This window comes from Embiotoca jacksoni, unplaced genomic scaffold (genome assembly GCF_022577435.1).
Source record: "Embiotoca jacksoni isolate LCO1_2020_lvr unplaced genomic scaffold, fEmbJac1.0.p SCAF_42, whole genome shotgun sequence".
NCBI lineage: Eukaryota > Metazoa > Chordata > Actinopteri > Embiotocidae > Embiotoca > Embiotoca jacksoni.
In genome coordinates this window covers 2,106,522-2,134,175 of record NW_027185395.1, presented here as the reverse complement: position 1 = coordinate 2,134,175, position 27,654 = coordinate 2,106,522, and the positions used below count along the sequence as shown (strand labels likewise).

General features: G+C 42.2%; 1 protein-coding gene across 5 annotated transcripts; it reads left to right on the top strand.

The window, feature by feature from the left end:
• Window positions 1–237: 237 nt before the first annotated feature.
• syk (spleen tyrosine kinase) lies at window positions 238–25,683 on the top strand. Of its 5 annotated transcripts, XM_069168897.1 has the most exons (17): window positions 239–473; window positions 951–1,123; window positions 1,262–1,357; window positions 5,803–5,903; window positions 8,665–9,091; window positions 9,717–9,877; window positions 12,622–12,760; window positions 14,041–14,122; window positions 14,234–14,283; window positions 15,820–15,882; window positions 17,603–17,678; window positions 17,941–18,100; window positions 21,273–21,482; window positions 22,590–22,779; window positions 22,876–23,016; window positions 23,900–24,012; window positions 24,102–25,683. In XM_069168897.1, exons 5-17 carry the CDS (start codon window positions 8,690–8,692, stop codon window positions 24,172–24,174), a joined length of 1,860 nt encoding a protein of 619 aa, XP_069024998.1. In that variant the 5' UTR covers window positions 239–473; window positions 951–1,123; window positions 1,262–1,357; window positions 5,803–5,903; window positions 8,665–8,689; the 3' UTR covers window positions 24,175–25,683. The 5 variants fall into 5 exon arrangements, with proteins under 5 accessions (XP_069025000.1, XP_069024998.1, XP_069024997.1 ...); XM_069168896.1 differs by lacking the exon at window positions 951–1,123; XM_069168895.1 differs by lacking the exons at window positions 951–1,123; window positions 1,262–1,357.
• Window positions 25,684–27,654: the final 1,971 nt, after the last annotated feature.

Sequence of the window (27,654 nt, the reverse complement as noted above, 5' to 3'; positions counted from 1 at the left end):
CGTATGTAGCAGCGCCACCTGCTGGCGGTGCCGCGTACTGCACGATGAACTGCTCGTATTTTTAAACGATGTTTTCTAATACAATTTATTTATTTTTTTTAAAGGACGATGGCGTTATATTTGATATATAAATAAAAATGTTTGCAATATTAAAAAAAAATATCCAACGGAACTAATGTGACAGCGTGATGATTTGTTTGGAGGAGCTTCATTGGCCGGGCTGATGAGCGCGTGTGTTTATGGATCAATAGGATGTGATCCAGGAGTGTGGCAGCTCCGGAGCGGAAGCATGTCGTCTGTAGTCTGTCGTCTGTAGTCTGTCGTCTGTAGTCTGTGTCCGTAAACGTGTCAGAGCGGTGATGAGAGGATGTGACTGCAGCGGTACCGGCTCAGCCTCCCTGCAGAACCGACGCGACCGTCCGGAGTGACGATGGGGTGACAGACGGTGGCGGTCCGGGGCTGCACTCCGCAGGGTGAGTGGGGCTCGTTTATATAACCGCAGCACGCTGACACCTCTCCTTTTATGTGGCACGTATTTAACTGCATGAGACGCCGCAGAGGGAGACCGTGCAGAGCGCGTTGAGGCGGCGGGCCGGTGTCCCGCCGGAGGATGGAAGGTCGCAGGCAGTGCGGAAGAAAAAGGAGAGAAATTAGATCTGCGCCAGTGATCATCATCAGAGGTCCTTCTGGCGCAGACAGCAGCAGGGCAGCATGTTCACAGGGAGGGCTTTAAAGACACATTTCTCTGAAGGAGATTATTCACAATGCAAATGCAAAAAAAACAGGGGAGCAGAGGCAGGCTGAGATCAGGCGGGGTGGGCCCCCCGGGGGGGCCACATGAGCTGCATGGGGGCTCCTGCGCTGCATCAACTCCCCGCCTTTTAAAATATCAGGTCTGAAAACAAAAAGCAGGACTCCACTTCCCGCCTCTTCATCTCCCATCTGTTCAGATCCAGAATTAAGTGGAAGAACAGGGAGGACATCTCAGCTGTGAAACAACACATGTGGACTCGGGAGGCAGAATAAATCCTCCGTGTGTGTGTCAGAGTGATGGAGAGGTACGGATGGTACCGATGGTCCAGTTCTTCTCCCGGCTCCTCCGCGGTCTCTGTGGTTTTAACAGGTCAGGGCTGTGTATGATTATTGTAACTAACAGAGAAGAGGACGTGTTTAAGACACATTCAATTGAAGTGGCAGAAGGTGGAAAACTTTCTGCTGTATTTATATCCTCCATCCTCCTTTTTTTTTCTTCCTGCTGCAGCAGCTGTAGAGAAATCTCACGTTTTCACCATCCTGCTGTCTGATTGGTGCTCAGGCTGATGTGAGCACATCTCCTTCCTCAGTCCTGCGGCGGATGGTGAGCTTCATTGCAGTGTTGCGTGCACGTCGGCAGTGTGTCAGCGCCACCTGTAGGGCATAAGTGGAGCTGCTTGACATGTTTGTGTGCTGCTGCATCTGCCATGGTTTACTTTCAAAGATCTCCACTGAAAGCAGCTGCTAGTTCACTCACTGATATATTTCACTTCACTCATGAACACTTTTTCTTTCTGTTTGTCACCATATTTATTTTTCATATAATTTACACAGAATATTCACGATCGACCTTCTGTCAATATTTAAGAGGTAGAAACCGACAGGAGAGGAAGAGAGAGCAGGAATGGAGTCTTTTATCGTACAAACATACCATTTAGTACATCAGCGTTGATATCAGCAGGCTGTTCATATTTCAGTCATTTTGACAGACATCAGTGCAATACAATATGAACAGTAAAACTTCATTCGTCCATTTTGTTTTGTCATATATTCTTTCTGTTTTTGTCTTTGTTAAACGTTTTATAAACATTTTTTTTTGTCTTTTGTCCTTTTTTTATGGTTTCCAGCTGCTTTAGAGGAAGTGGAGGAAGTTAAAGGTCAAATCAACGACATCCACGACACGTTTTAAGCATTAAAATCAGTTTCTTTAATAATAAATACATTTAAAATAAAATAGTTGTGACAGGACTGTGAGAAACAACATGAAATGGTGAATAACAATAATTTATGTGTGCAGCAGAAAAGAAAGAGAAGAAATGTCTGTCATGCGTGAAGCAACTCAACATGTTGGTATACATTATTTAAAATAGCAAACAGGAACTTGATGAGAGTAAAACAAACTGTTGTTTTGTGTTATATAATCTTCATAGTGTGTTCGGACACATATTCAACATGAAGTCCAGAGAGACTAAATTGAAGTTGGTTCTCGGTGTTTGTAGAAAGCTCGAGCAGGATATTGAGACGTGAATGTCCATCAGGACACGAGCAGCTCTCGTGTTTGTTTGTGGCTGGCTGCAGGAAGTTTTTTCTGTTGATCATGACAGTGTTGTTGCACTAGGGGGAGCCACGCGCAGCGTGTTCACACCTTTATTCATGAAATTCTGATTATTTCAGGGAAAGTTTTGGACTTTCCATCCCTCTAATTTGTGTCGACAAGAGGTCAGTCTCCATCAGTCGTCTAACTTTATTGACGGGATCTGAAACTAGGAAATGTGATTTTTCTTTTGGACCTGCAGCTTTTTAAAACATAATTTTGAAAATGAGGTAAGAGCTGCTGAGGAAGTGGAGACCTGTGAGCAGCTCGACATGACAGAGACCACAGAGTGTCAAACACGCATCACACGCTCAGCGTTTTCCATTCAAACAGACCTGCAGCTTCTCGCCGGAGGTGAACCGGCACCACGTTCAGCTTGAAATGTCAAAGCGTTGCACAATCTGCTCCCGCTGTGGTCGGTGAGGAAGAGCGCTGCAGAGTGATCGACAACATGGCATAAAGTACAACCTCAGAGATCAATAAGAGTGACGGCTTTTTAATATCAACTGTGAATTTGTTACAAAAACCTGTTGTAGTATTTCGCCATAAAGTCGTAATTGTCTTTTTAAAAAAACAAAAAAACATGAAAAAGCTTCTAAAAACAAAGGAAAATGTGAGATTTGATCTTTTTTTTTTTAATCCCGAGAAGATGAAACATAACTTGGTGGATGTTATTATATTTATATCTTAGTTCATAATGTAAAGGATCTTAAGATTGGAGTTTGAACTTTATACACACTGTAAACCCAGATAAGTTGATTTTAATTAATTATTTTGAGGCAAGTGGACGCACTAAAATTATTAAAGTAATGACATAATTATTTGTTTAAGTAGAATCCACTAAAATACAGACAGGAGTGGACTTAACTATTTAAGTTGATGTTATTGGTTTTAAGTTTATTTAACTTGAAATTACTCATTCACCTTAAAATAGTTCAACTTACTTAGAGTGTTAAAGTAATACAACAAAACTAAATCTTTCAACTAATATTTACTTAAATCATTTAAGCAGAAACAGATTTATAATTAAAAGTCCAATATGAGAGAGAAAGAGAAGCATTAATTGGATTCATATGACATCACAGCTCACTGGACGTCTGCAGGACTGAAACATCTGTCGCGCTTCTGTTTGTTCGAGGTCTCAGATCCCCAGCTGTTTTTTATTTTTATTTCTTTTTTGCCCACTGTAACTCACTCTCAGTTTGGGTACAGAGTCAGTCTCACTTGTCCATTGTGATTTAAATTAGTTTGCATCTGAGAACAGCTGTTTGATCCTATTTATCAGAAATAGGAGCGGGTCAATGAGTCGAAGTTAAAGTGCAGCATACCAGCAAATGCAAATGATATAGCGGCTTCACAAACACGTAGAAACATTCTCAATGTATTTGTGTATTTGTGAGGACACCTACCTGTCAGCACAGTTTACAAATACAGGATTTTATCAGTTGAACTGAATAAAAAAAACTTTCCATCATGGCCACCAATCAGAAAGCTGCAGCTTCAGAGGCCGTGTGCTGCTTTTAGTATGTTCTGAGTGTGAAACATGCTAAAGCCAGCTGGTACTTCCTGAGTGGTTCACATGACTGTTAAACACACACACACACACAGTTCACACATCCCATACAGATGGGTCAGAGAGGATCACACCAAAAAAAGGACTGTTACAGTTCAATAGAAAAAGGAAACAATCCATTCATGTGAATGATGTGAAGTAAATAAGTCAGAAGGAGTTATGATTAATTGCTCCAGGGAATCAGTTAACGACGGCTGCAGACAACAACCTTCACACATAAAAGAAAACAAGAAGCCTGCGGCATCTTAATTCTCTCATTTCACTGTCTTCGCTCCAGCAGACTCAGCTGTGTGTCCGTCAGAGGACCAGCCGAGCATTCAGTCACTCACTGAGTTGAAACACTGAAACACTGAAACATTAAAACACTAAAACACTAAAACACTGAAACACTGAAACATTAAAACACTAAAACACTAAAACACTGAAACACTGAAACACTGAAACATTAAAACACTAAAACACTAAAACACTGAAACATTAAAACACTAAAACACTGAAACACTGAAACATTAAAACACTAAAACACTAAAACACTGAAACACTAAAACACTGAAACACTGAAACATTAAAACACTGAAACATTAAAACATTGAAACATTAAAACACTGAAACACTGATTTCAGCTCAGCAGAAGTCCATTTACTTTCCCATGTAGCTTTAAACTCCACTTTAATAAAAAAAAGTTCCTGTTTACGTTCACATTTATCTAATATATATAGTATATATATATATATATATATATAGTCATTGTTAGATAACTGTAATGAAGTAAACAGTAACATTTTTATTTAATTTTTGATTTTATATTTATATATTTTAAAATTATATATATGTACCATTTTCATTTTTTATCTCAAATTTCTTTAAATTTTATATCTATCTATATATATATATGAAAATAAATGTTACTGTTTACGACATTACAATGACCTAACAACTACTATTTATGATGTCCATTTCTGAGGTGGACTCAGAACACAGGAAAAAAAAGTATTATTATTTTATTTAAGGCTTATTAACTATTATTCATATTCACATTTATATTTTTATGCCATTTTTCAGTAACACATTTCTTACATTTTATTTATATTTATATATAAAAATTATATATGTATAAAGACAATTAAAATGAAAATAAATGTTAATGTTTACTCATTACAATTATCTAACAACTATGGTTTATATATATATATTTATATATATACTTACACTATTTTGGAGAGTGGTGGTGAGCGGTGAATTTAAACTATGGAGAATGTAAATCATTGCATGATCATGATCAATCATTATAATTCCTGAATATAAGGTACATTATGATATTTATGTAAAATATGTTCTATTTTATAGCCATTGAAAAGTGCACAGAACATTAAAAACAATGATAGTTAATTTTTATAAACTACAGTATAGTTGATAAATAAATAAAAACTTTATCAAATAGTCACTCATTATCAACATTATATATGATAGGAGAGAGTAAATACTCAAGAGTGAATATTTAAAATGATAAAGTCCCATCTTCTGCTCTCAGCTGAACCTCAGTCTTCCTCAGCAGCTCCAGTTTACTTTTTTGTTTTTATAAAAGTCAGCAATGAATTCAAAAAGCAGTTTTCCTTCTTGTCACTGCTGCTGTCGCATCATTTCCTGGTGAACAGCAGACATGTTGGTCAGTGTGGAGGTTTAAAAAAAATTAAAAAAAAAAAAAAAAAAAAAGGGAAGTTCAAGAATTAAAAGTGTCCAGGAAGTGGTTGAAATGAGGAAGCCGGAGAACACCGGCACTTCTCAGTGTGAGTCCACAGCCTGAAGGTTGATCTGCTGGAGACGTAGCTGGAAGGCTGATCTGCAGCCTGCCGCTGACCCTCAGCTTCATGTTGTTCGTCAGGAGGCTGGATTTAAGATGACCCGCTCATGTTGGCCAGACTGCTGACATGCTGAAGGACTGAGAGACTCGAACCTGCAACCACCTCAACAACATTCAACACAGTAAGTCAGGCATTTTCTTTTCTAAACACTGAAGCAAGTTCCCTGTTTTAAAACTGTCACCCTTTCTGTGAAGTCTTCCTTCTATTACGACGTTTGAGATCTTAACTCGTCGCTTCTCCTTTTTAAAACCAGCGAGAAAAATGTCATACAAAAAATGTGAGATCATGAAAACAGATAAAACAGTTCATGAGTTTCCGTTTAATCTAAACTTCTCTGGTAGTTTTAATATTGATGAAATGAGTGTTTGAGGTCTGGTGTTCGATCCAGACGACCCCGAGGCCTCTTCGGTGAAAATGGGCAGTTAAAACCACCTGCAGCTACTGATTCAGTTTTCTGCAGCACTTTGAAGCATGAATACTTCTTCACAAGATTTCTAATGCAAGACTCTCACTTATAGTTTTTTTTTTTTTTTAACATAATTACAGGACCTTCTTTCACCTTCTGGTATTTCTGTCGGGTTTTGAAGCTCCTCTTAGAAAGGAAACAGCAAACTAACGGAGACAAGATCAGAAACGTCGCTCAACGTCGGTCGTTAAACTCCATAAAAGCAGCTTCAAACACATTATTACAAAAACAGTCGCAGTCAGAGAGAATCTGTCGTTTCGTCATGTCAGCAGAATGCAGCGGTGGACGACACCTCCATATCAGATCTGTGTGTGTGTGTGTGTGTGTGTGTGTGTGTGGTTGTGTGTGTGTGTGAGTTTTGCACACACAAAAAAAAAATCACCTTATCTTTCTCCACAGATGAAATGATGTTAAAATCTAATTTTGAACTTTGCTTGGTTCTTGTTTAGTTTTTGTTGGTAAAGTCCATCATTGCGTTTGCGTTTATTTCTGGAACGGAGTTATTGCTGTCTGACGTGAGGTTGAATATGCTGCATATTTCTGCTCAGCATTAAGATGTTAAAATGTTACAGCAAGTAAAAAGATCAAACATGGTGCGCTGTTCACTTTTGTTTCTATCCTTTCTAAAGAATTGGGAGTATTTGTGGAGGCGGGGTCACTGTGCTGATGACCTCTGACCTCATGATATACAGTGAGCTGAAATACTTTCAGGGGGGTCCGTTGATCATAGGTCTGGAGGTTCCTCCTGCTGCAGACAACACAACACAACACAACACAACACAACACAACACAACACAACACAACACAACACAACACAACACAACACAACACAACACAACACAACACAACAGATGTAATGAGGCAGAAGATGAGACCCCCTGAAACAGACTTGTAGAAATGGGAGCATCTCTGCAGACTCTTACGGTCCAGTTCTTCAGTTCTTCTCAAACTGTTTGGACCTCGTTGGACTTTCTTCCGAACAAATTCATCCCAGAAACAACACATGGTTTGATGTGTAAATCTTTCCAGATGTGTTTGTGCAGATGACTGAAGCCCAGCGCCTCTTATCCAACCAGCATCACAGCAAAACGTGGGAGAGCCACGATGAGCACCGTGTTGGTGTGACGCTACTGAAACCTACGGAAAGCTTCGAGCCATGTGGCTGACATACATGTAGTATGTACACACTGTCTGTGTTTGAGTGACAGCTCACACTGGACTGATGTTTAACGGCAGCAGCTGACATCATTCATACAGGCGGTGGCGTCACGTTATCGCAGCACATTGTTACCACCAATCAGCAACCAGTAACCATCAGTGAGGTCATCAACCATCAGTGATGTCATCAACCATCAGTGATGTCATCGTTGGTTTGTGAACGTTATGAATCCTCCAGTTCAGATTCTGTCCGTCACCATCTTTACTAGTTCGGAGCGGTTTGGAGCAGGACGTGACCATATTTGGATGAGCTGGGGGAGGAGCCAGCGGTGGATCTGACCGATCTGATTGGAAACCTGACGATACTACGTCCCGCCCACCGATAAGTGTAACCTGACTGCACCACAGGCCTGTCAATCAAACAGACACGCCCCCAAAAACAGGTCTTGTTGAATCTTCTTTTCTAATGAATGAGGGATTATTTTCAGATGGACCTCCAGAAAACTAATAAGAAGGAGTGACTTTAGCTAACAACACCGAGATAACTGATGGACACATTTTATTCACTTTGGATTTGATGAGAGAAGTTGAATGGGAGTCTATGGAGCCGGAGGCTTTTTGGAGCCGACCTCTAGTGGCACTCGCTGGTATTGCAGCTGAAGACACTTCTGGATCAGAACCATTTTACAGACCTGGAAGCTACAAACACTTTAACATCCAGTCTGTGTTTAGCAGCCAGTGGTGCTGTGGTGATGGAGTTAATATATTCAAACCTCTCCAGCAGTCAAGCAGTGCAACAAACTTCCTGCCTGCCATCGCAGCATCAGTTCCCCTTTCGAATGGTGGAGTATGTGTTAAAAAAATATCAGTTTAACACATGTAAAAAAGACATGATGGAGCCTCGCGAGCAGTTTTTACAGGACTTATAACCTAAGTGGGCCCTTCAAGTTACTGTATGATAACTGGAGGGGCCACATTCAGGGTGTTTCTGGTGCAGCAGCAACACCTGGTTCGTCTGGTTCGCCTCTCCTGAGACTGCGTCTCTCAATATAATAACACATATTCAAGCAGAATTATTTCATGTTGCAGCTGTGGTCAAGCCTGAAACCGTCACATCTGTCAGAGTGCAGGTGTCCTGAGGTGCACTCTTACATGATGAATCAGCACTTTCTATTCTAGAGGCTACACTTCCTGTAAAATGAAAAAATAAATGTGACTTTTGGACTTAATCCAGATGTGGTTTTATTTCTGTTTCCAGGAGAACTCATCCCGGCGGCCGACACATGGCTGACACTGTGAACATGTTGCCGTTCTTCTACGGCAACATCACCAGGGAGGAGGCGGAGGACTACCTGCGGCAGACGGGCACCGGCAACGGGCTCTATCTGCTGCGGCAGAGCAGGAACTACCTGGGAGGCTTCGCGCTGTCGGTGTCCAACTTAGGCCGCTGCTACCACTACACCATCGAACGGCAGCCCAACGAGACGTACGCCATCGCGGGGGGGAAGAGCCACAGGAGCCCCACGGATGTGATCGACTACCACTCGCAGGAGACGGACGGCCTGGTGTGTCTGCTGAAGAAGCCCTGCAACAGGCCCAAGAACATGCAGCCCAAGGTGGGGCCGTTCGAGGACCTGAAGGAGAAGCTGATCCGGGAGTACGTGAAACAGACCTGGAACCTGCAGGTTAGTCCGGAGGTGGAAGGAAAGTCATGTGGAGGTCAGCTGAGCGATTTACTACTGTAGAAACTGGGCTTTAGTCATAGTTATGATAACAAAGTGTTCACCTAGGTGAAACCAACGATGACATCACTGATGGATTATGACATCACTGATGGTTGACGGTTGCCCCAACCACATGTTTTTGCTATAAGTTTAATTTTCCTGTAAACCACATGGCTCTAATCATGCTAAGTAGCTTTCATTTCTGTCCTCTACAGGAAAACGTGTAACTTTCACGCCGAGACAGCTCAAAGTGTGGCTATCTCACATTTTGCTGTAGTGTGTCATTCTAACTGAGCATCATGAAATCCTGCAGGAGTTCAGGAAGATTTACTTCTCCCCTCCAGTGCTGTTAAAGACTCCAGTAAAGATGTCACTGAGCTCTTGCAGGTAGAACTGTGTTGTTGGTCAAAATGGCGCCTCAGAAACATGCGTGTTGTTGACGCCTCCCTGAGCCCACAGTGTAATGAGAGGCTTACTAACTAGGGACAAGTGTTCACACTGTACCTGGGAACTATCAGGGAGTTCACGGTGTGTGTGTGTGTGTGTGTGTGTGTGTGTGTGTGTGTGTGTGTGTGTGTGTGTGCAGGGAGCTGCTCTGGAGCAGGCCATCATCAGTCAGAGGCCTCAGCTGGAGAAGCGCATCGCCACCACGGCCCATGAGAAGATGCCGTGGTTCCACGGCGCCATCAACCGGGAGGACTCCGAGCCGCGGCTGCAGAACGGCTCCCGCACCAACGGAAAGTTCCTGTAAGTGTGATCCGGCTGTCTCTGCACAACTTTTGATAGTTGGTCAGCAAACCATTTCAAATCATTTCTATTCACTTTCCATGTTGTTTTGCTTCCATGCCGCGGTTCGGACACAGCGGGAGGCAGTATGGTTTTGGGTTTTCACCGCCGTCCGTCCGTCCGTTCTGTTTTCGTGAACATGACACCTGAAGAGTATCTCACAGTGGAAGCAGTGTGTGTGTGTGTGTGTGTGTGTGTGTGTGTGTGTGTGTGTGTGTGTGTGTGTGTCTCGATCCTGCTCATTAAACTCGACATGTAAGGAAATGGTTTCGACTCACAATCCAGACTTTTTAAAGTCTGTGACAGAAACCAACTAAACTGTAACGCATCATTTGTTCACACGTTTTTACGCACAAACTTGATTTTTTTTATTGCAGGGCGAAAAATTTGCTACATAAAAAAAACTTAAACTTCCCCTGTAAGCTGAACTTTTACTGGAACATCAGCAGACTGCAGTTACCTGCAGACACACGGGGATACGTTTCATCAAATCAACACCTTTTAGCTTCAGAAACATCCGAGAAACGAGACAGAAAAGAACATAAACTACCTCCCAGAATATTTGAAAATGATTTCGTACTTTTCTGTGTTTGCTGAGTGCAATAAAACTGAAGCTGTTTTCTGTTGTAATAACTGACATGGAGACGATTCAGAGCAGCGCTGCCACGTTTCATCAGTCTGTGGTGAAAATGTCGTGCGGATTTATCTCGTAAATATCTCGTGAGTTGTGAAATGAATGAAAACACTGCAAAAGCCCACAAAAACGAACAGCACTGCAATATTATTTAATATTTAATATTCAATATAAAACATGTTTAAAATGTCACTTTGATGTTGCGTGTGTGGAGTATTTATAGCAGCTGAAGCTTCTGTTGAGAGGCAGTGGTCTCGGCTGAAGAAACACACACACGCACACGCACACGCATGCACTGTGGTTTCCGCTCAGGCAGTTTGCAGAGGACTTCCTGAAGTAGCCAGAGGCAGAACGACAGCGGGGCGACATGTGAACACTTCTGTCCTTTTCTCTCATGAAACATCTTGCAGGAAACTTTGTTTTCCACTGAAGCGCAGCCTCATCTAATAATTACAGTTTTGCATTTCAAATTTTCACAACATTGTTCCCGACACTTTGCACTCAGAGCTGAAATGTTCACTCGCTAAGTAGCTTCCAGGAACAAAAACCCACCGACCATTATGTGTGCGACCTTTCAGAATATGTTTCTGTAATATTTTTATACTTTTAGATTATAATTTTTGGGAGCAGCTCCTGTATTGATAATACAGAAGTATTATGTTGGGCTTCCTGTTCAGTTCCTGTAACTGTACTTCTCGTTCTTGCTGTCATGTCTGCGGCGTCTTTCTCGGATCATAAATTGTGAAGTTAGTCAGATGCAGTGCCAGCAGGTCACAGCTGACTGACAGCTGCTTAAATACGGTCCATATTACAGTTAACACGTTACCCAAGGGAACAATCACAAACAATAACAGAATAAAAATAAATCCAGTGATGAAAATGGATTCATATTTAAGAAAACAAAGTTTCACCAGGCTGCATGAGGAAGAAGAAACATTTCAAAACATTTAGGATAAGAGCAGAAGGTTTAAATATGTCACTGAATATAGTCTTAAATCCTCCTTAACTACGTTTTATAATTACACACACTGAAGGCAGGAGTCTGACATAGAAGCAAAACTGAAGAAATGAAAATATAAAGTGTGAAATTGTTCAAACACTTCATAAACATTCAAATATGACACTTTCTAAAAAACTAGAACTCAAACAATCATCGATTTACACCTTTTAAATCTCTTTTTGAAACAGACTTTTACCGGTTGCTGATTTTAGTTGATTTTAGTGATCGACTCTTATTTCTATTCTACCCTGTTTTAATTTGTTTTATGGTATTTTTATAAGATCATTATGTTGTTACAATTCACTGGTTGTTTTGTTTTAATGGCTTATTTTATGTGAAGCACTTTGTAACTTGCATTTAGAAACGTTTAGAAAAACAGAGAAGCCATTGTGTGTGTGGTCAGATGCTTCAGTGTCTGATGTTAAGTGACTAATGTGGTTTAGAGCAGCGCTGCTCTGAGGTCGAACATGCTGGCTGTTAAAATGTGGACCCCAAATTTCTCTCCCAGAAAGGCCGATTGGTTGGATTTCACATTCACATGTTTCAATACTAATATTCACAGTTGAGTAAACTTTTCTTTTAAATTGCATAAAATTGCTCAACTTGCTTTTTGTTTCAGTGAATTCACTGCCGGACCAGAGTCGATCAGGCTGGCGGTTTAAGTCGTGTAAATTGCACCTTGTTCTTCCAGAACATGCCAAAGATGCTCGATCAGATTGAGATCTGGAAGCTGATTCGACACCTTGAACTCTTCGTCCTGTTCCTTAAAACTATTCCTGGTCGGTGTTTGATGTCTGTCAGGGAACTTCAGACCACTCCCATCAGGGAAAATACTTTTTATGTTGCTTCTTTAGGATCAGAGCAGCTCTGCATCCCTGCAACTCATTCACGGGTTATAAATATATTAACATCATATTTGTGCTTCATTCACGTCAGAGAAAAGACTCCACAACAAGAAAAAGAAAAAGGTTCTGATCTCAAACTACATGCTTCCTCTTCTTCTTCTTCTTCTTCTTCTTCTTCTTCTTCTTCTTCTTCTTCTTCTTCTTCTTCTTCTTCTTGCTGCTGCAGGATCCGGCAGAGAGATCGGGTCGGATCCTACGCTCTGTGTTTACTGCACGAAGGACAGGTGATGCATTACCGCATTGACCGGGACCAGAGCAGCAAGCTGTCCATCCCAGATGGCAAGAAGTTCGACACCCTGTGGCAGGTCAGCACGCTGTTTTAAATGAGTTTATACAACCAGTAGCTCCGCCCCCAGAGATCTGATTGGTCAACTGAACATCTGGAACAAATCATTATGACATCACATCCTGCTCCTCACTAGAAATATCCCTCCACCTCCTCAATGGGAAAATAGAATTAGACTAGAGTTTCATCTAATATGTAATATAATGTAGTTTCTACTTGTTATAGTTCTATTAAATGACCCATTTGGTGAAGTCGGGTCTCTTTTGGTCCTTTTTGGTCGCTCTGAGCACCCGTACCGTAACACCACGGATAGTCACGCACTTACAATCCTAGAGGAGGCTAGCTGGACCGGTTTGGTTTGAACACACGACATGATGCTAAAATGTTAAAAACACATGAGTCTATGGATATCTTTGTTCATCAGATATCTTTGTTCATCAGATATCTTTGTTCATCAGATATCTTTGTTCATCAGATATCTTTGTTCCAACCAGACTGAGCTAGCTGATCAGTTTAGTGTTTCTATGTTCTGTATTTATTCAGGTGGAGACTAGAAATCCTCTCTGTTGTTAGGTGGTTGCTAAGGGTCGGACTATTTCCTGGAGTAGTAAACATTACATACGTTACATAAGAGTCTACTGACATGACTATATGTTTTCCAGTTGTTAGTCATACCCCATGTGTTGCCAAGGAAATGGAGATCGCACAAACAAAAAGTTTAAAGTTTTGAAAGCAATATGAATATATTTTGATTCCATATTTTATTTAGTTGGTAACTTGTTGTATAATCACATTATTACCCTGGATGGTGCTGATGGACTGCATCGCTGTCGTGCAGATAGTGACGTTAAAGAACCGCCTCGAATGAAATATTGCTTCATTTCAACCTGCAAGCAAGTCATCCATCACAGCTTCCAGTAAATAACACACGTCTGGTCGAGTTACACGTCCTGTGTGATAACAGCATGTGTGTTATTTACTGGAAACTGTAATGGATGACTTGCTTGCTTATTTATTTCTTCACTCCCCTGGTAGGCCCTCAGGGGAGTGAAGACGGAGAATTATCTGCCCACATGTTACACGATGCATCACTTTTGCTCGGGAACTGATCATGTGACTCTACAGACCAATAAACTGAACAGAGGAGCAATATCACGAGCAACCAGCAGGGGGACGGATTCAAATAACTCAACATATATAACAATATGAGTGACTGGAGCTCCATCCCAGCATGGACCATCCGTCCAACACGGACCCGTCCGTCCAACATGTCTGACGGTTCTTCTCCCTTTAACCCAGCTGGTGGAGCACTACTCGTACAAACCGGACGGGCTGCTGCGGGTGCTGACCGAGCCGTGCCCCCGACCCGAAGGGGAGGCAGGTAACGACCGTCCAAACCGTCCTCATATGTCTCCAGAGACATTCAAACAGCATGTTGATGTTAATGTTAATCTAACAGTGATAACTGGACCCACGTGTTCTGTGTTCACAGGGATGATCGGACGGTTTCCACGGGACCATGCGGGACTGGGTTCTGCTCTGGTAAGTAGTGTGTGTGTGTGTGTGTGTGTGTGTGTGTGTGTGTGTGTGTGTGTGTGTGTGTGTGTGTGTGTGTGTGTGTGTGTGTGTGTGAAGGCACTTACAACAAAGTAAAAACTTTAAAACAACAACATTACAGAGAGAAACCCAACAACCCAACATGAGCGACAACAGACGGCATTTCATCTTCAATTCATTTATTTGACATTTTTTAATGATTCACAGTTTTTATATTTGGCCCTAAACACCTGAGAAACTCTTTCTCCTGTCACTTAGTTCACATTGTTTTGGCCTCCAGCACCACTGAGAGGAAACGTAATCTTTGACGAAAATTTGTCCTTCAGCCCACAAATAAAACAAGTTTCTAGGATGTCTTTCTTCCATCTACAGAACTTTAAGACAATCAGAAACATCTTAACTAGGCGTGATGCAGAAAAGTTGATCCATGTATTTGTCACTTCCAGACGAGATTACTGTAATTCTTTGTTGACAGACAGGATGTCCAAATTGCTCATTGAGAAACCCGAGAGGTGTTTTTAGATCATGTTGCACGGTGACATCAGTTTCTGCCACAGACTGGATATAAAACACAGACTAGATATAAAAGAGTTCGTAGCTTCAGGTCTGTAAAATGGTTCTGATCCAGAAGTGTCTTCAGCTGCAATACCAGCAAGTGCCACTAGAGGTCGGCTCCAAAAAGCCTCCGGCTCCATAGACTCCCATTCAACTTCTCTCATCAAATCCAAAGTGAATAAAATGTGTCCATCAGTTATCTCGGTGTTGTTAGCTAAAGTCACTCCTTCTTATTAGTTTTCTGGAGGTCCATCTGAAAATAATCCCTCATTCATTAGAAAAGAAGATTCAAGAAGACCTGTTTTTGGGGGGCGTGTCTGTTTGATTGACAGGCCTGTGGTGCAGTCAGGTTACAGCTATCGGTGGGCGGGACGTAGTATCGTCAGGTTTCCAATCAGATCGGTCAGATCCACCTCTGGCTCCTCCCCCAGCTCGTCCAAATATGGTCACTTCCTGCTCCAAACCGCTCCGAACTAGCAAAGATGGTGATGGACAGAATCTGAACTGGAGGATTCATAACGTTCACAAACCAACGATGACATCACTGATGAATGATGACATCACTGCTGGTTGAGTTTGAGTGTTTGTAGCTGAGTAATCAAGTATTGATCTATGAAATATGACTGAATATGAAGGGTTCCCTGTTCCTCTGGATAATCCACACAGAATAAGATCATCAGTTAACTGTTTCCTACAAAGAGGGAGAGAAGTCTCTCATTTATCTCCAGTGGTGGAGGTGATTTCTGCTGAAGTCCTTCTGTCCTCCCTCTGCACAGTGTGATGAACATGGAAGCGTTACTGTGTGAAGCGTGTCTCTGTTTCTTGTAGTTTACAGGTGAAGGACTTAGGAGGGGAACTTAACCTGTTTGTTTTTAGAGCTCATCTTCCCGCCCTGAGTATGTCTCCATGGTAACGACTACAGCAGGTCACCCACCGATAACCTCTCTGACCTTCTGCTTTCTATAGCAAAACGCAGCAGATGGAATTCTCTCCATGTTCAAAGGTGCTCCCATTCCTGGCTGGAAAAAGGTGCACTAACACACAACCCTCCCCCCGCCTCCCCCGCCCCCCAAACTCCTCACTAACGCTTCAGATTGATACTAACTCCCCTCAGAGTCTTGCCTGCACTCTCGGTCCTCTGCTTCACATCCCTCTGACAGATCCCAGATCAGAGCACAGAAGACAGGTTCTAGCACCATCTATAGGCTACTCCGTGTCATTACACTGTAAAACCACAGCCAGCAGCTGCCTCCTTCCAACATGGGCTCGTTATAACGGTCAACGTCTCTGTCCTGGTCCAAAGACTCATCACCATGACAACATCCTCTGACCACTGGTTCTGGTTAAATGGATGGAAACAGATTTTACAGAATCTGTAGAGTCTTAATTATTTACTGAGGATTGTAATTTGGTCTCAGTTGAATACAGATAATATCCTGCAACAGTAAAGAGATCATTTCAATTTGGTGGGTACCAGGTAGACAAGTTTCATGAAGATGAAAAAGAATATCACAGCGCAGAGCTTCACGCCCTGCTGACAGAAATCAGGAAACAGCCAGCAGTCTTATGAGGAGACTTTAAACAGTTAGAAAACCTGACGATGTGCCATCAGAGCAGCTGGAATAAAGAGAGGAGGGTTTGACATGAAGGTAGAAACTAAGTGGTCTGCAGGATGTGAGGTTACACCGTCGGGGGGGCGCTTAATGATCCTGGACCATCATGATGCTGATCAGCTGTTCAACAGAGATTTTTTACAAACAACCACTCAATATGTGGGAGTGCCAATCGAAGAAAAAACCCTCAGTGCTTTCCTTTAAGTTTGTTTCCCAAAAAATTGGGAAGCTTTTTAATGTGTAAATAAAAATGCAATGATTTGCAAATCACAAACTCATTTAATTGGAAATAGACCAAAGACAACATATCAAATGTTGAAATGGATAAATTTGTATTGTTTTATGAAAAATATACATCGTCTTTGGTGTATTTGCAATTAAATATGGGTTTCCATGATTTGCATTGTATTTCATCCCTCCATACAAACTCATTGTCACTGTTTGACTTCATTAATTATGAATTATACACATTTTCCAAAAGAAGTCCAAAGAAATGACGTTTGTTATATCAGCTCCTTTCTGGACAATGATCAGGAAACGCTGCGAAATACAACCGTAACATTTCACACCGTCGTTCATCAGACCGAAGTTCAGCATTCAGGAGCCTTCAGCTGTGCTGCGATGCAGGCGTCTGCATGTTTCTGGGAGAAACAGCTTGTCAGCTTCATCTGATGAGATGTGCGGCTGCAGTGAGTCGGTGACTGTCAGGGGGAACTTCTTGCTAAAACTCCCGTCGGCGGAGGTCTCTGAAGGAGGCAGCTCCTGAAATAAACTTCTGGTCTGTCTTTTTGAATCTTCTGCCTTTCTTTTTTTTTTTTTTTTTTACTTCAGTGTTTCCAAACTGTATAAATTCTTTTTATTTTTTTAAATAAATGTACAGTAGAAGTAAGACTCCTCTGATGCTGGAGATTCAAAAAGACCTCTTGGATGTTAAAGTGCTTCTGGATGCTGGCGGCGTTTTTAAAGCAGGGGTGTAGCACAAAGCTCAAACATCACAGATCCAGCTGCTGTCGCTGAGCTTGTTCGATACCCCTCCTTTGCATGTGTTCACTCATTGCACACCACATTTCAGTTTGATTTCATCTTTCTTCTGTAAGTTGTCTCAAACCTTGTCTTCTCTGGTATACTGATATCAGAACCGAGGATCCCGACACAACAACACAGATAATTCCAATCCCTACGAGACCAAGATGCTCAATAATGGCAGCAACGGTAAGTCACTTCACTCCACAACGTGAGAGCACGTCGTGCATTCAGGACTGAGCGTCAGGTCTTGTGTTCTGCTACGCGTTTTATTCCTGTAGAAATGTACAGATACAAATTAAAGTCCTGCATTTCTTCTCTCAATGAGCTCCTAATAAATTTCTTTAAATCTCTGACTTGTCAGGTTGAGTTGTTTCATCAGTGAGGTTAGAAAGGTGTTTACATACCGTCAGTTACTCCATCGTTCTCATGGTTTTTATTCCTCCATCAGAGGCGATGCCCATGGACACCGAGGTGTACGAAAGTCCGTACGCAGATCCAGATGAGCTGAGGAGCTCCACGGTGGATCGGAAACACCTCTTCCTGGAGGACGGAGAACTGGGCTCGGGGAACTTCGGCACCGTCATGAAGGGCATCTACAAGATGAGAAAGTATGCAACATCACAACACTTTCCCACATACACAAACACCACGCCTCCGACCATCCACCCAAAAGTGTCATGATAACGTCATTATGTCGCATCCATGGACTGTAAAAGAGTTCGTAGCTTCAGGTCTGAAAAATGGTTCTGATGCAGAAGTGTCTTCAGCTGCAATACCACCGAGTGCCACTAGAGGTCGTCTCCAAAAAGCCTCCAGCTCCATAGACTCCCATTCAACTTCTCTCATCAAATCCAAAGTGAATAAAATGTGTCCATCAGTTATCTCGGTGTTGTTAGCTAAAGTCACTCCTTCTTATTAGTTTTCTGGAGGTCCATCTGAAAATAATCCCTCATTCATTAGAAAAGAAGATTCAAGAAGACCTGTTTTTGGGGGCGTGTCTGTTTGATTGACAGGCCTGTGGTGCAGTCAGGTTACAGCTATCGGTGGGCGGGACGTAGTATTGTCAGGTTTCAAATCAGATCAGTCAGATCCACCGCTGGCTCCTCCCCCAGCTCGTCCAAATATGGTCACTTCCTGCTCCAAACCGCTCCGAACTATTAAAGATGGTGACGGACAGAATCTGAACTGGAGGCTTCATAATGTTCACAAACCAACGATGAACTCTGATGGTTCCAGCTCGGTGATGTCAGACATCTGCAGCCTTTCACTTCCCTCATCATAAATCAAAACAAATTCCACCCAATTTTCAGATTCCTAAATGCACAGCTCATATCATAAAGCTCAAACATCAGAACCATAAAAAAAAAACCTCACAATGTTGACCTTAAAGATGATCACGGATACACTCTGCTCAAACAGGAAACATGAGCCTTCACACAGCTGTCCAAAGACAATGTGTCCTGATGACATGCAGGAGGTGTTTCATCCACACAGTCAGAACTGCAGCATCAGCACATCCTGCAGGTGATGATGACCATGTGGGTGAACCATGAACATGAGTCCAATGAAAGGGATGCATTTTAAAACATCTTATCTTCCTCCTGTGCAGAAGTATTTAGTCAATTTAATCTGAAGCCAACACTTGCCGGAAGTTTCTTCAAATTTATCACAAACATTCACTTCATTGGTTGTGGCCATAACTCAGTAATTCAGACAATAAATATAACAAGATTTCACACAAATATGCGACAGGATTTAAAGATAACGGTGAGAAGGTCAGTTTACCTGTGACAGATTATTCAGCTTTGTTACTGAGGAGCAGAAGGAGACACAGTTGTTGTGGACGACCGTGATGGATGATGTGATTGGGAAGAATTGACCAGCAAAAAAAATAAAAATAATTACATTTATTTATAAATAAATACAAAACCTCTACACACACACACACACACAAGAGGATGCATTCCTCCATTTTACTACAGAAACCAACCAACCCAAGACCTTTTATAACCTGTCACTTCCTGTCTACAGCCAGTCAGGGAGGTTCTCTGGGATTAGAGCCACTACGATGCAGGTGGAGGTCATCTGTCATCAACCAGTGTTGCTTCATACTCAGCTCCACTTTTTACAAGAATATTAGTTACATTTACCGACTAAAGATGCACAAACAAAAATATATACTGCAAGTAAAAATGTCACTCAAGGAAACATTCCTCTCTGGAAATGATCAACGACAACAATATAATATCAGCCACCAATATCACATACAAGGAAATCGTAAAGGGGAAAATACGTTCCTTAAAGGGTCAGAGGTCAGTGAGTTAAAATCCTCCCACAGAAAACCTGAATGGGCAGAAACACTGAATACAAGTCAACAAACATTTCTCAAATATCACAAGTTCTCAGCTCGCATAAATGTTAATCAAATAAGTGAGAGAAATGTGCAGCTTCGTCTCTACAGACACATCAACAGAGTCAAATAAATCACATTAAGGTTGGAAGAAGTCGATTCCATGACGTGACTCTAATCTAAACTGTGCTGATTGTGTAGCTCTTCTGTGTATTGAGTTGAACATGTGTGAATCATCCACCTTTTACAATCTGGAGCTTCTTTGCAGCGACATCCGTGTTTGAAGCATCGAGTGTTGTCATGGCAACAACTTTTGTTTTCCATCAGAATCAGATTTATTGGGACAAATTCCTTCAAAGTCTTCACTACATATGACTGTTCGACAGACGTGGAGCGAGACGGACAGCTGACTGTTGGAGATTATCGCGGCAAAAGCGTGAAATAGACACGCCTGTCCACTTCAACAAAAACGTGAGATGGCTACATTTGGCTGTCTCAAGGCGTGAAAGTTTCATGTTTTTCTGTAGTGGATGAAAATGAAACCTACTGCATGCAAAGAGCCATGTGACTTACAGTAATATGAAACTTTTAGCAGAAAAACAAGTGATTGGGGTTCCTACAATAAATAACCACCTGGTTGGGGGTTATGGAACAAAAAACAACTCAAGAAAAACATCATCACCTCCTGGATTCAAACCTCATCGCCCCACATGGCAGTCTGTGACTAACGACCCTAAACCGAACCTCCTGCCTCCTAATGCCCACAAAAAATGTCCTTTGTACTTGGTCTCAACACCTCTGTTGCAGGACCTTGGTCACATGATCCTGTGTCACCTGAGATTTACGTGCGTGTAAGTTTCACACTTTCAAAACTTGTAACTTTCACACCTAGACAGCCCAAAACGTGTCTATTTCACATTTTGCTTTTGAGAACGGGCGTGTCCATTTCACGCTTTGCCGTGATTTTGGGTTAGAGGATGCCACGAGGAGGGGACTCTATCTATTCATGATATACCGTTATTCAAGGTGCAGTAAAGGACTCTTTCGAGACTCTTTATGTGGTCCAGACTGACTCCATGACGATGACGACTCTGTATGTCTAGATCATCTGCTGCTTCATGTTTGGCCTGGTTGTTCTGCTGCTGAGGGAACATGCCACGGATCACAACCTAAACATCTAAAGTTTTCACAGTACTCTATGTAATGATGAGAAGACATCAATTATATCTGACAAACCCCTAGATCTGATCCTGAGAGCTGATTGGTCCTCCTGTTGTATACCAAACATTGCGTCACACTTATTTCCGACTTGTGAACTCTGTATTGATGCAAAGATATACGTGTCTACCTCTATCTACTGCTGGTATGTTATTGATGTGTGTGTGTGTGTGTTGAGGTGGCTCCGAGCACTAACTCTCCCCATGTATCAGGACGGAGAAGCCCGTTGCAGTCAAAATCCTGAAGAATGACGATAACAACCTGTCGGTGCGCGAGGAAATGCTGCGAGAAGCCAACGTCATGCAGCAGCTCGACAACCCGTACATCGTGCGGATGATCGGTATCTGCGAGGCGGAGAACCTCATGCTGGTCATGGAGCTGGCCGACCTGGGACCGCTCAACAAGTTCCTTCAGAAGAACAAGTAGGTGTTCCAGCTGGGCCCGGCGCCGTTTGTCCATTCAGGCATCCGGACATTTCACATTTTATTTCTGCTTTTATAAAGACACTGGTCTGCTGCCTGCTGCTTTAAAGTTGGGACGTTGTGTTTGAAATTGAAATCAAAACAGAATGCAATGATTTGTAAATCAAGTAAACCCATATTTAATTGAAAATAGACTAAAGACAACATATTAAATGTTGAAACTGAGAAATGGTATTGTTACATGAAAAAATATATTGTTATTTTGAATGTAATGGCAGCAACATGTCTCAAAAAGGTGGCGACACGGTTTTGTGTTTACTCTTCTTTCAACAACACTCTGTAAATGCTTGGGAACTGAGGAGACCAGTTTCTGGAGTTTTGAAGGTAAAATGTGGTCCCATTCTTGCCTGATATATGATTTCAGCTGCTAAACAGTTCAGGGTCTCCTTTGTTGTATTTTTCATTTCATGATGCTCCAGATGTTTTCAATGATTGAGAGGTCTGGACTGCAGGAGGCCAGTTGATCACCTCTTTAGCCCAGAAGATGCAGCATCCATGGTTTTCAAAAGTGTTCCTGAGCCCATGCAGTGATTTCCAAAGATTACCACCATCCAATATTGGTTTTCAGCCTTGTCCCTTGTGTTCAGAGATTTCTCCAGATTCTCTGAATCTTTTAATGATATTATGAACCGTAGACGATGAAATCCACTAATTCTTTGTAGTTTTATGTTGAGGAACATTATTCTTAGATTGTTGAACTATTTTCCCACACAGTCTTTCACAGAGTGGTGAACCTCTCCCCATCTTCACTGCTGAGAGACTCTGCCTTTCTGAAATCCTCTTTTTATACCCAATCATGTTGCTGATCTGTTGCCATGGTAACCTGATTAGCGATGTTCCACCAGGTGATTTTGTTTTACGTTACACAACTTTTCCAGTCTTTGACCCTGTCCCTATTTTTTGAAACGAGCTGCTGCCATCAAATTCAAAATGAGCAAATTGTAGTGTTAACATGGCAGCGGGGCCCCGAGGACTGTCGATGACCCATCTGTCATCCGCATCATTTAATGTTCCTTTTGTAGTAAAGTAACAACTGATCATCCACAGGCAAACGTCCATAAAGAACATCACAGAGCTGGTCCACCAGGTGTCGATGGGGATGAAGTACCTGGAGGAGAATAACTTTGTCCACAGGGACCTTGCTGCCAGGAACGTGCTGCTGGTCACGCAGCACTACGCCAAGATCAGCGACTTTGGCCTCTCCAAAGCTGTCGCCGAGGAGCAGAACTACTACAAGGTACCTGCTGAAAGGTTGTCGGCACAGCGATGAGCATGTTGTTTTATCGGCCGGCGGTGAGTTATACTGATGTTTTGTGTGCGTCTCCTCCTCCAGGCTAAAGGTCACGGGAAGTGGCCGGTGAAATGGTACGCTCCCGAGTGTATAAACTACTTTAAATTCTCCTCCAAAAGTGACGTGTGGAGCTTCGGGGTGCTCATGTGGGAGGCCTTCTCCTTGGGCCAAAAACCGTACAAGGTATGTTGGGACACAAGTCACACATGAAGCCACACTCGCCCATGCTAATGTGTGTGTGTGCAGTAGTTTACTCGACGTGCCATTATCGCCACCAACAGGCTAAGAAGAAAGAAGAAAGAAGGTGTTTTTTTTTTTTTTTTAAGGGGATTTTCTCAATGATGTCGATGTAATTTGTGGAGTTTTAAGAGAGTTTTTTGCACAAAATTGCATGAATTTGAAAAAAGTTGCAAATTCAGAAAGACATTTTTTTATTTTTTTTTAACCACTACTTGATAAAGGTATAAATGTGTAATCACTTCCTGTGATAATAATCCTGCTGCACATGTCAGAAATATTTTTGTTCTGATCTTCTTTTGTGTATTTATTGAACTTAGAGAACCGTGGAGATAAAAGCTCCTAAAAGGTCCTAAAAGGTCCTAAAAGCTGTGTATGTTTCCAGAACAGAGCGTCTGTGACTGGAATCTAGAAACAAGGACTACATCAGCTGTCAAAATAAGAGCTTTAGATGCTGTTTAATTCATGTTCATTCAACACATAGACCTGCTGGATGAAACAAACAGAGACATCTCTTGGAAATGAGGAGTTATTGTTGGTAATAATGTTGGTTAGTTTTTTTTTAAAAGATGTACTTTATGTTTTAATACTTTCAGCTCAGATTCTGATGACAACAAAGAATCGCGGCAATTTTAAAAAATTGCAAGCTCACACAAATATTGCATAGTTTGCTGGAATTTCCATGAATTATTGTGATTTCCTGGAGGGACTGAATATCCAGAGCAGTCTGATGGAAAAAATTAACTACGAACAAATGAAATGAAAAAATATCCCTCCTCTGATGAGTTGTGCAGAGTCAGCGATAATCTGAACGCGTCACCGTTCACAGGGGATGAAAGGAAACGACGTGATGCAGATGATAGAAAGCGGCCAGAGGATGGACTCCCCGCTGAACTGTCCAGATGAGATGTATGAGCTGATGAGGACCTGCTGGACGTACAGGTGAGTGACACCTTGTCTCCTCGTCGTGAGGTAACAGGTGGATCGACGGGTGATGTTTCCTAACTGCTGGCGTCGCTCGTGTCTTGCAGGACGGACGAACGGCCGGGATTCTCCGTTGTTGAGCCGAGACTACGAGATTACTACTACGACATCTCTCAGTGATGCTTCACGGATGTTCGGAGGCTATGCAAACTCTGGGCTGGATATAGTTATGAATTATAAATGCTATATAAAACAGCCTTGAACTGGAGGATTTATTCTATCTTTTAAATCTATACTATAATTATGCAAATAACGTTTATTTCTTTGGTTTTATTTTTCCTTCCTGAATGTAAACAGTATGAAAGTTGTAATAAACAGATATAATAACATTCTTTTTACAGCTTACAAACTACATAACTTAATCATGTGGTAGATGTGTTTCATGCTGTAGGTGCTTTATATGTATCAAAGCTGTTAAAGCAATGTCATTATGCAGGGATGAGAACCAGGACCAGAACCAGAAAAGTGACAACAGAGATGTATAAATACAGTATATCAAATGAAAGCTCTTCATGAGCTCTTTTTACTGCCAAAAGGACACAAATTAATTCATAATCACTTTTGAGTTATAGATTAAAAACCAAAAAGAACTTAACACACTGAATCACTCGGGTGTGAGTAGCGCAGTTCTGCTAGTTTATCCTTTAAAGCAGCGCCGACACTGCGTGTGGGCCAGTTACATCCACCAACGACACAAAACAGCTGTCAGGTGTTAACAATCAGATTTCAAACTGAGGAACATCCAGAATTTAACGTCAGAAACAAGCAACCTACGAGCTAAACTCAACCTTGTTGCCATGGCGCCACAGTTCAGGTGGTTGACAGTGGATGTTTCCTCTCAGAGTCCTCAGAAGGTCCCGGTGGAACTCGGTGTTGACAGTCTGACTCGAGGGGACGAATTCACGGTGACACAAAGAAAACCCAGCTGGTGTCTCCTGAACCTGACGGGTCTTCTTCGGTCTCGGACAGTGAAGCTCCGCCCCCTCTTGAAACGTGATGTCATCAGACCACCTCGTCGCCGTAGACTTTCTGAAGCGTTTCAAGGGTCTCTGTTGACCATTTACAGAGTTTGACCCAAAATCTGATGAATCAGTGAACCGTTAAGTGCACACATGCCTCTTGTAAAACCTGCTGCCCGTCGTTTGTGTGCAACACGAGCAGTTTCAGAACTTTTGGATCCACCTTCATCTCACTGTTTAAAGTCCCAACAGAACAGACTCTGAACATTGGACTGTCCTTCACCGTGTGGAGGGGAACCATCTCATTTTGTTATATGTCTTGAATCATACACATCTGTAACAGCTGTTCAAACGCCCACATGGATTACTGTTTTAGCCAAATTCAGAATATTCAATTGACTCTGATGTAAGGATTTTTTTTTTTTCAGATTTTATTTTATCACAATGAATTGTTGTTTATTTTAAACTCACCAATTTAATGTTTTGTTCCTTTTTGTCGCCAGATGCATCAACATTTTAGATTTTAAATGGAATGAAAGGCGCATGTGACTTGTTTTTCAAATAAAAATAAAGATATTGTGCTGAATAAATGATAAAATATTGTTCATTATAAGTATATTGGTATCCATGTGCGTTTAATATTTGACTATTAAAGACTGAAATCAGTTTATGAAGTCCAATCAAACTACGGCGATTTTTTTGTTTTGTTTTGGTAAAATTTGCTGTGAAGTGAAATGTCACTGAGCCCTCGTTAGAGTTTCACCTTGAAGAAGCTTGTTTCAGTGGAGTCACCGGCCTGTTGGCTGTTATCAACAGTGAAAGTTTCTGTACTCACATAAGAATACATTTCATTACTGTGGCTACTGTGATTACTGCTGAAACCTGATTTCTATGTAATCAGTGGAGAACTGACCTCATGTCAACGCATTTCAGCCTCTCAGGCCTTCAGAGCATCAGCTACAAATAAGCTGCCTTTGTGCTGTTCCTTATGTGTTGGTCAGTGGTCACATGACCAGTATGGACCAATGAACTGTCACCCAGTACATGGGGAGCAGGTAACGGACACGTGATAGGAAACATGATGTCACAGACTAGAAACCAAATGCAGATATTAATCAAAAATCTTAAAATCTCTAAGTTAAAGTTAAGTAAAGTTAGCAAAATAAAACTACAGTCAGAACATCCTATTTAATTTATTCATATACACTGTAATATTGTGCTTAAATCACCCTATTTGATGTTATAAACTGGTATTTAAACCACACTAGATGTTTGCACACTTATTAAATGATCAGGTATCTGCTGTGGGACACATACAGATGAAGATTATTACTGATTAGACAAAATAACCACTAACGCTCGTAGCTGCTAACCCTGCTAAAACACAACACGGAATCATTTCAACCAGAATAAATGGTTAAAACATCAGCTTGAAGTTAGTTGTAAGGTGATTTGTAGATTTTATACATAACCAACCTGAGAAAACAGGAGAAAATGATGAAGCAAGCAGACGAGGGAGCTGCGAGGAGATGGACCTACCGACCAGCTAATTTTATAGATTTTTTGTTTTTACTCCGTTACTGCTCTTCAATAACAAACAAATCAACACTTAACAACAATAAAAAATGTGACCATAGATTTTGAGTGTCACCGTCTGTTATGAGGTGAGGTGGAAACGAACCCAAACGCAGGCACACAGACTCGGGTAACAGGCACAATAAGTTCAAAAATGTCTTTATTGTTTGTACAAGGCCAGGTACTTAGAGTCTGCTCAACTACTCCTGAGTCGGGAGGGAAACTCCACCGACTCCCACCGGGCGATGCTGCGCTGGGGGAGAGAGCTGGAGAGACGGCAGCAAGCAGACAGACAGGCAGGCTGAACACAGCGGGGGCGTGGCTCCACTGCGGGAATCCCAAGGTCCTCCACAGTGGGCAGCAGGCTGATGTAGTGTAGGGGCACAGCCTCACCGGGGGAATCCTGAGGTCCTCCATAGCAAGTGGCAACAGACTGGGTACTGGAGTGACCTGGTAGCGCTGACTGGTATTCCCAGGCGGTCTCCCATCCAAGTACTAACCAGGCCCGACCCTGCTTAGTTTCAGAGATCAGCCGAAATTGGGAGCACGGACTAGTAGCAGAACGAGAGCAGGAACAGGTACCCGTACCGGAGCGGGAGCAGGAACGGGACGGACGGAGTGACTGGCGACAGATTGTGGGAGACTGGCAGAGACAACCTCTCACTGGCAGTCACTAGCAGTATGCACCGACGCCTCATGACTGCAGGGGCAGGGCAGATATAGTCTGGGGAGGTGATTAAGGGAATGAGCCACTTGCAGGTGGTGATTGGGAAGACTGGTGGCAGCTGCTCCGACTGGTGAGGGGTGTGGCCATGGGAGGTGACAGGAGGCGGGGAGAGGAGGACAGAACACATGGGACAATAACAAACAGACAGGGTAATGGCAGCACACACGAGGAGAAGCGACTGGGGACAAAATAGAGGGAGACACACCAGGGTCAGACAGGGATCCTGACAGTACCCTCCCCCCCCTCAAAGTGAACCTCTCGGCGACCAGACTGGGCCGGACCGGGTGGGAAGAGGGGGACCGGAGTAGGGACGGAGTACCACAACAACACAAGACACGA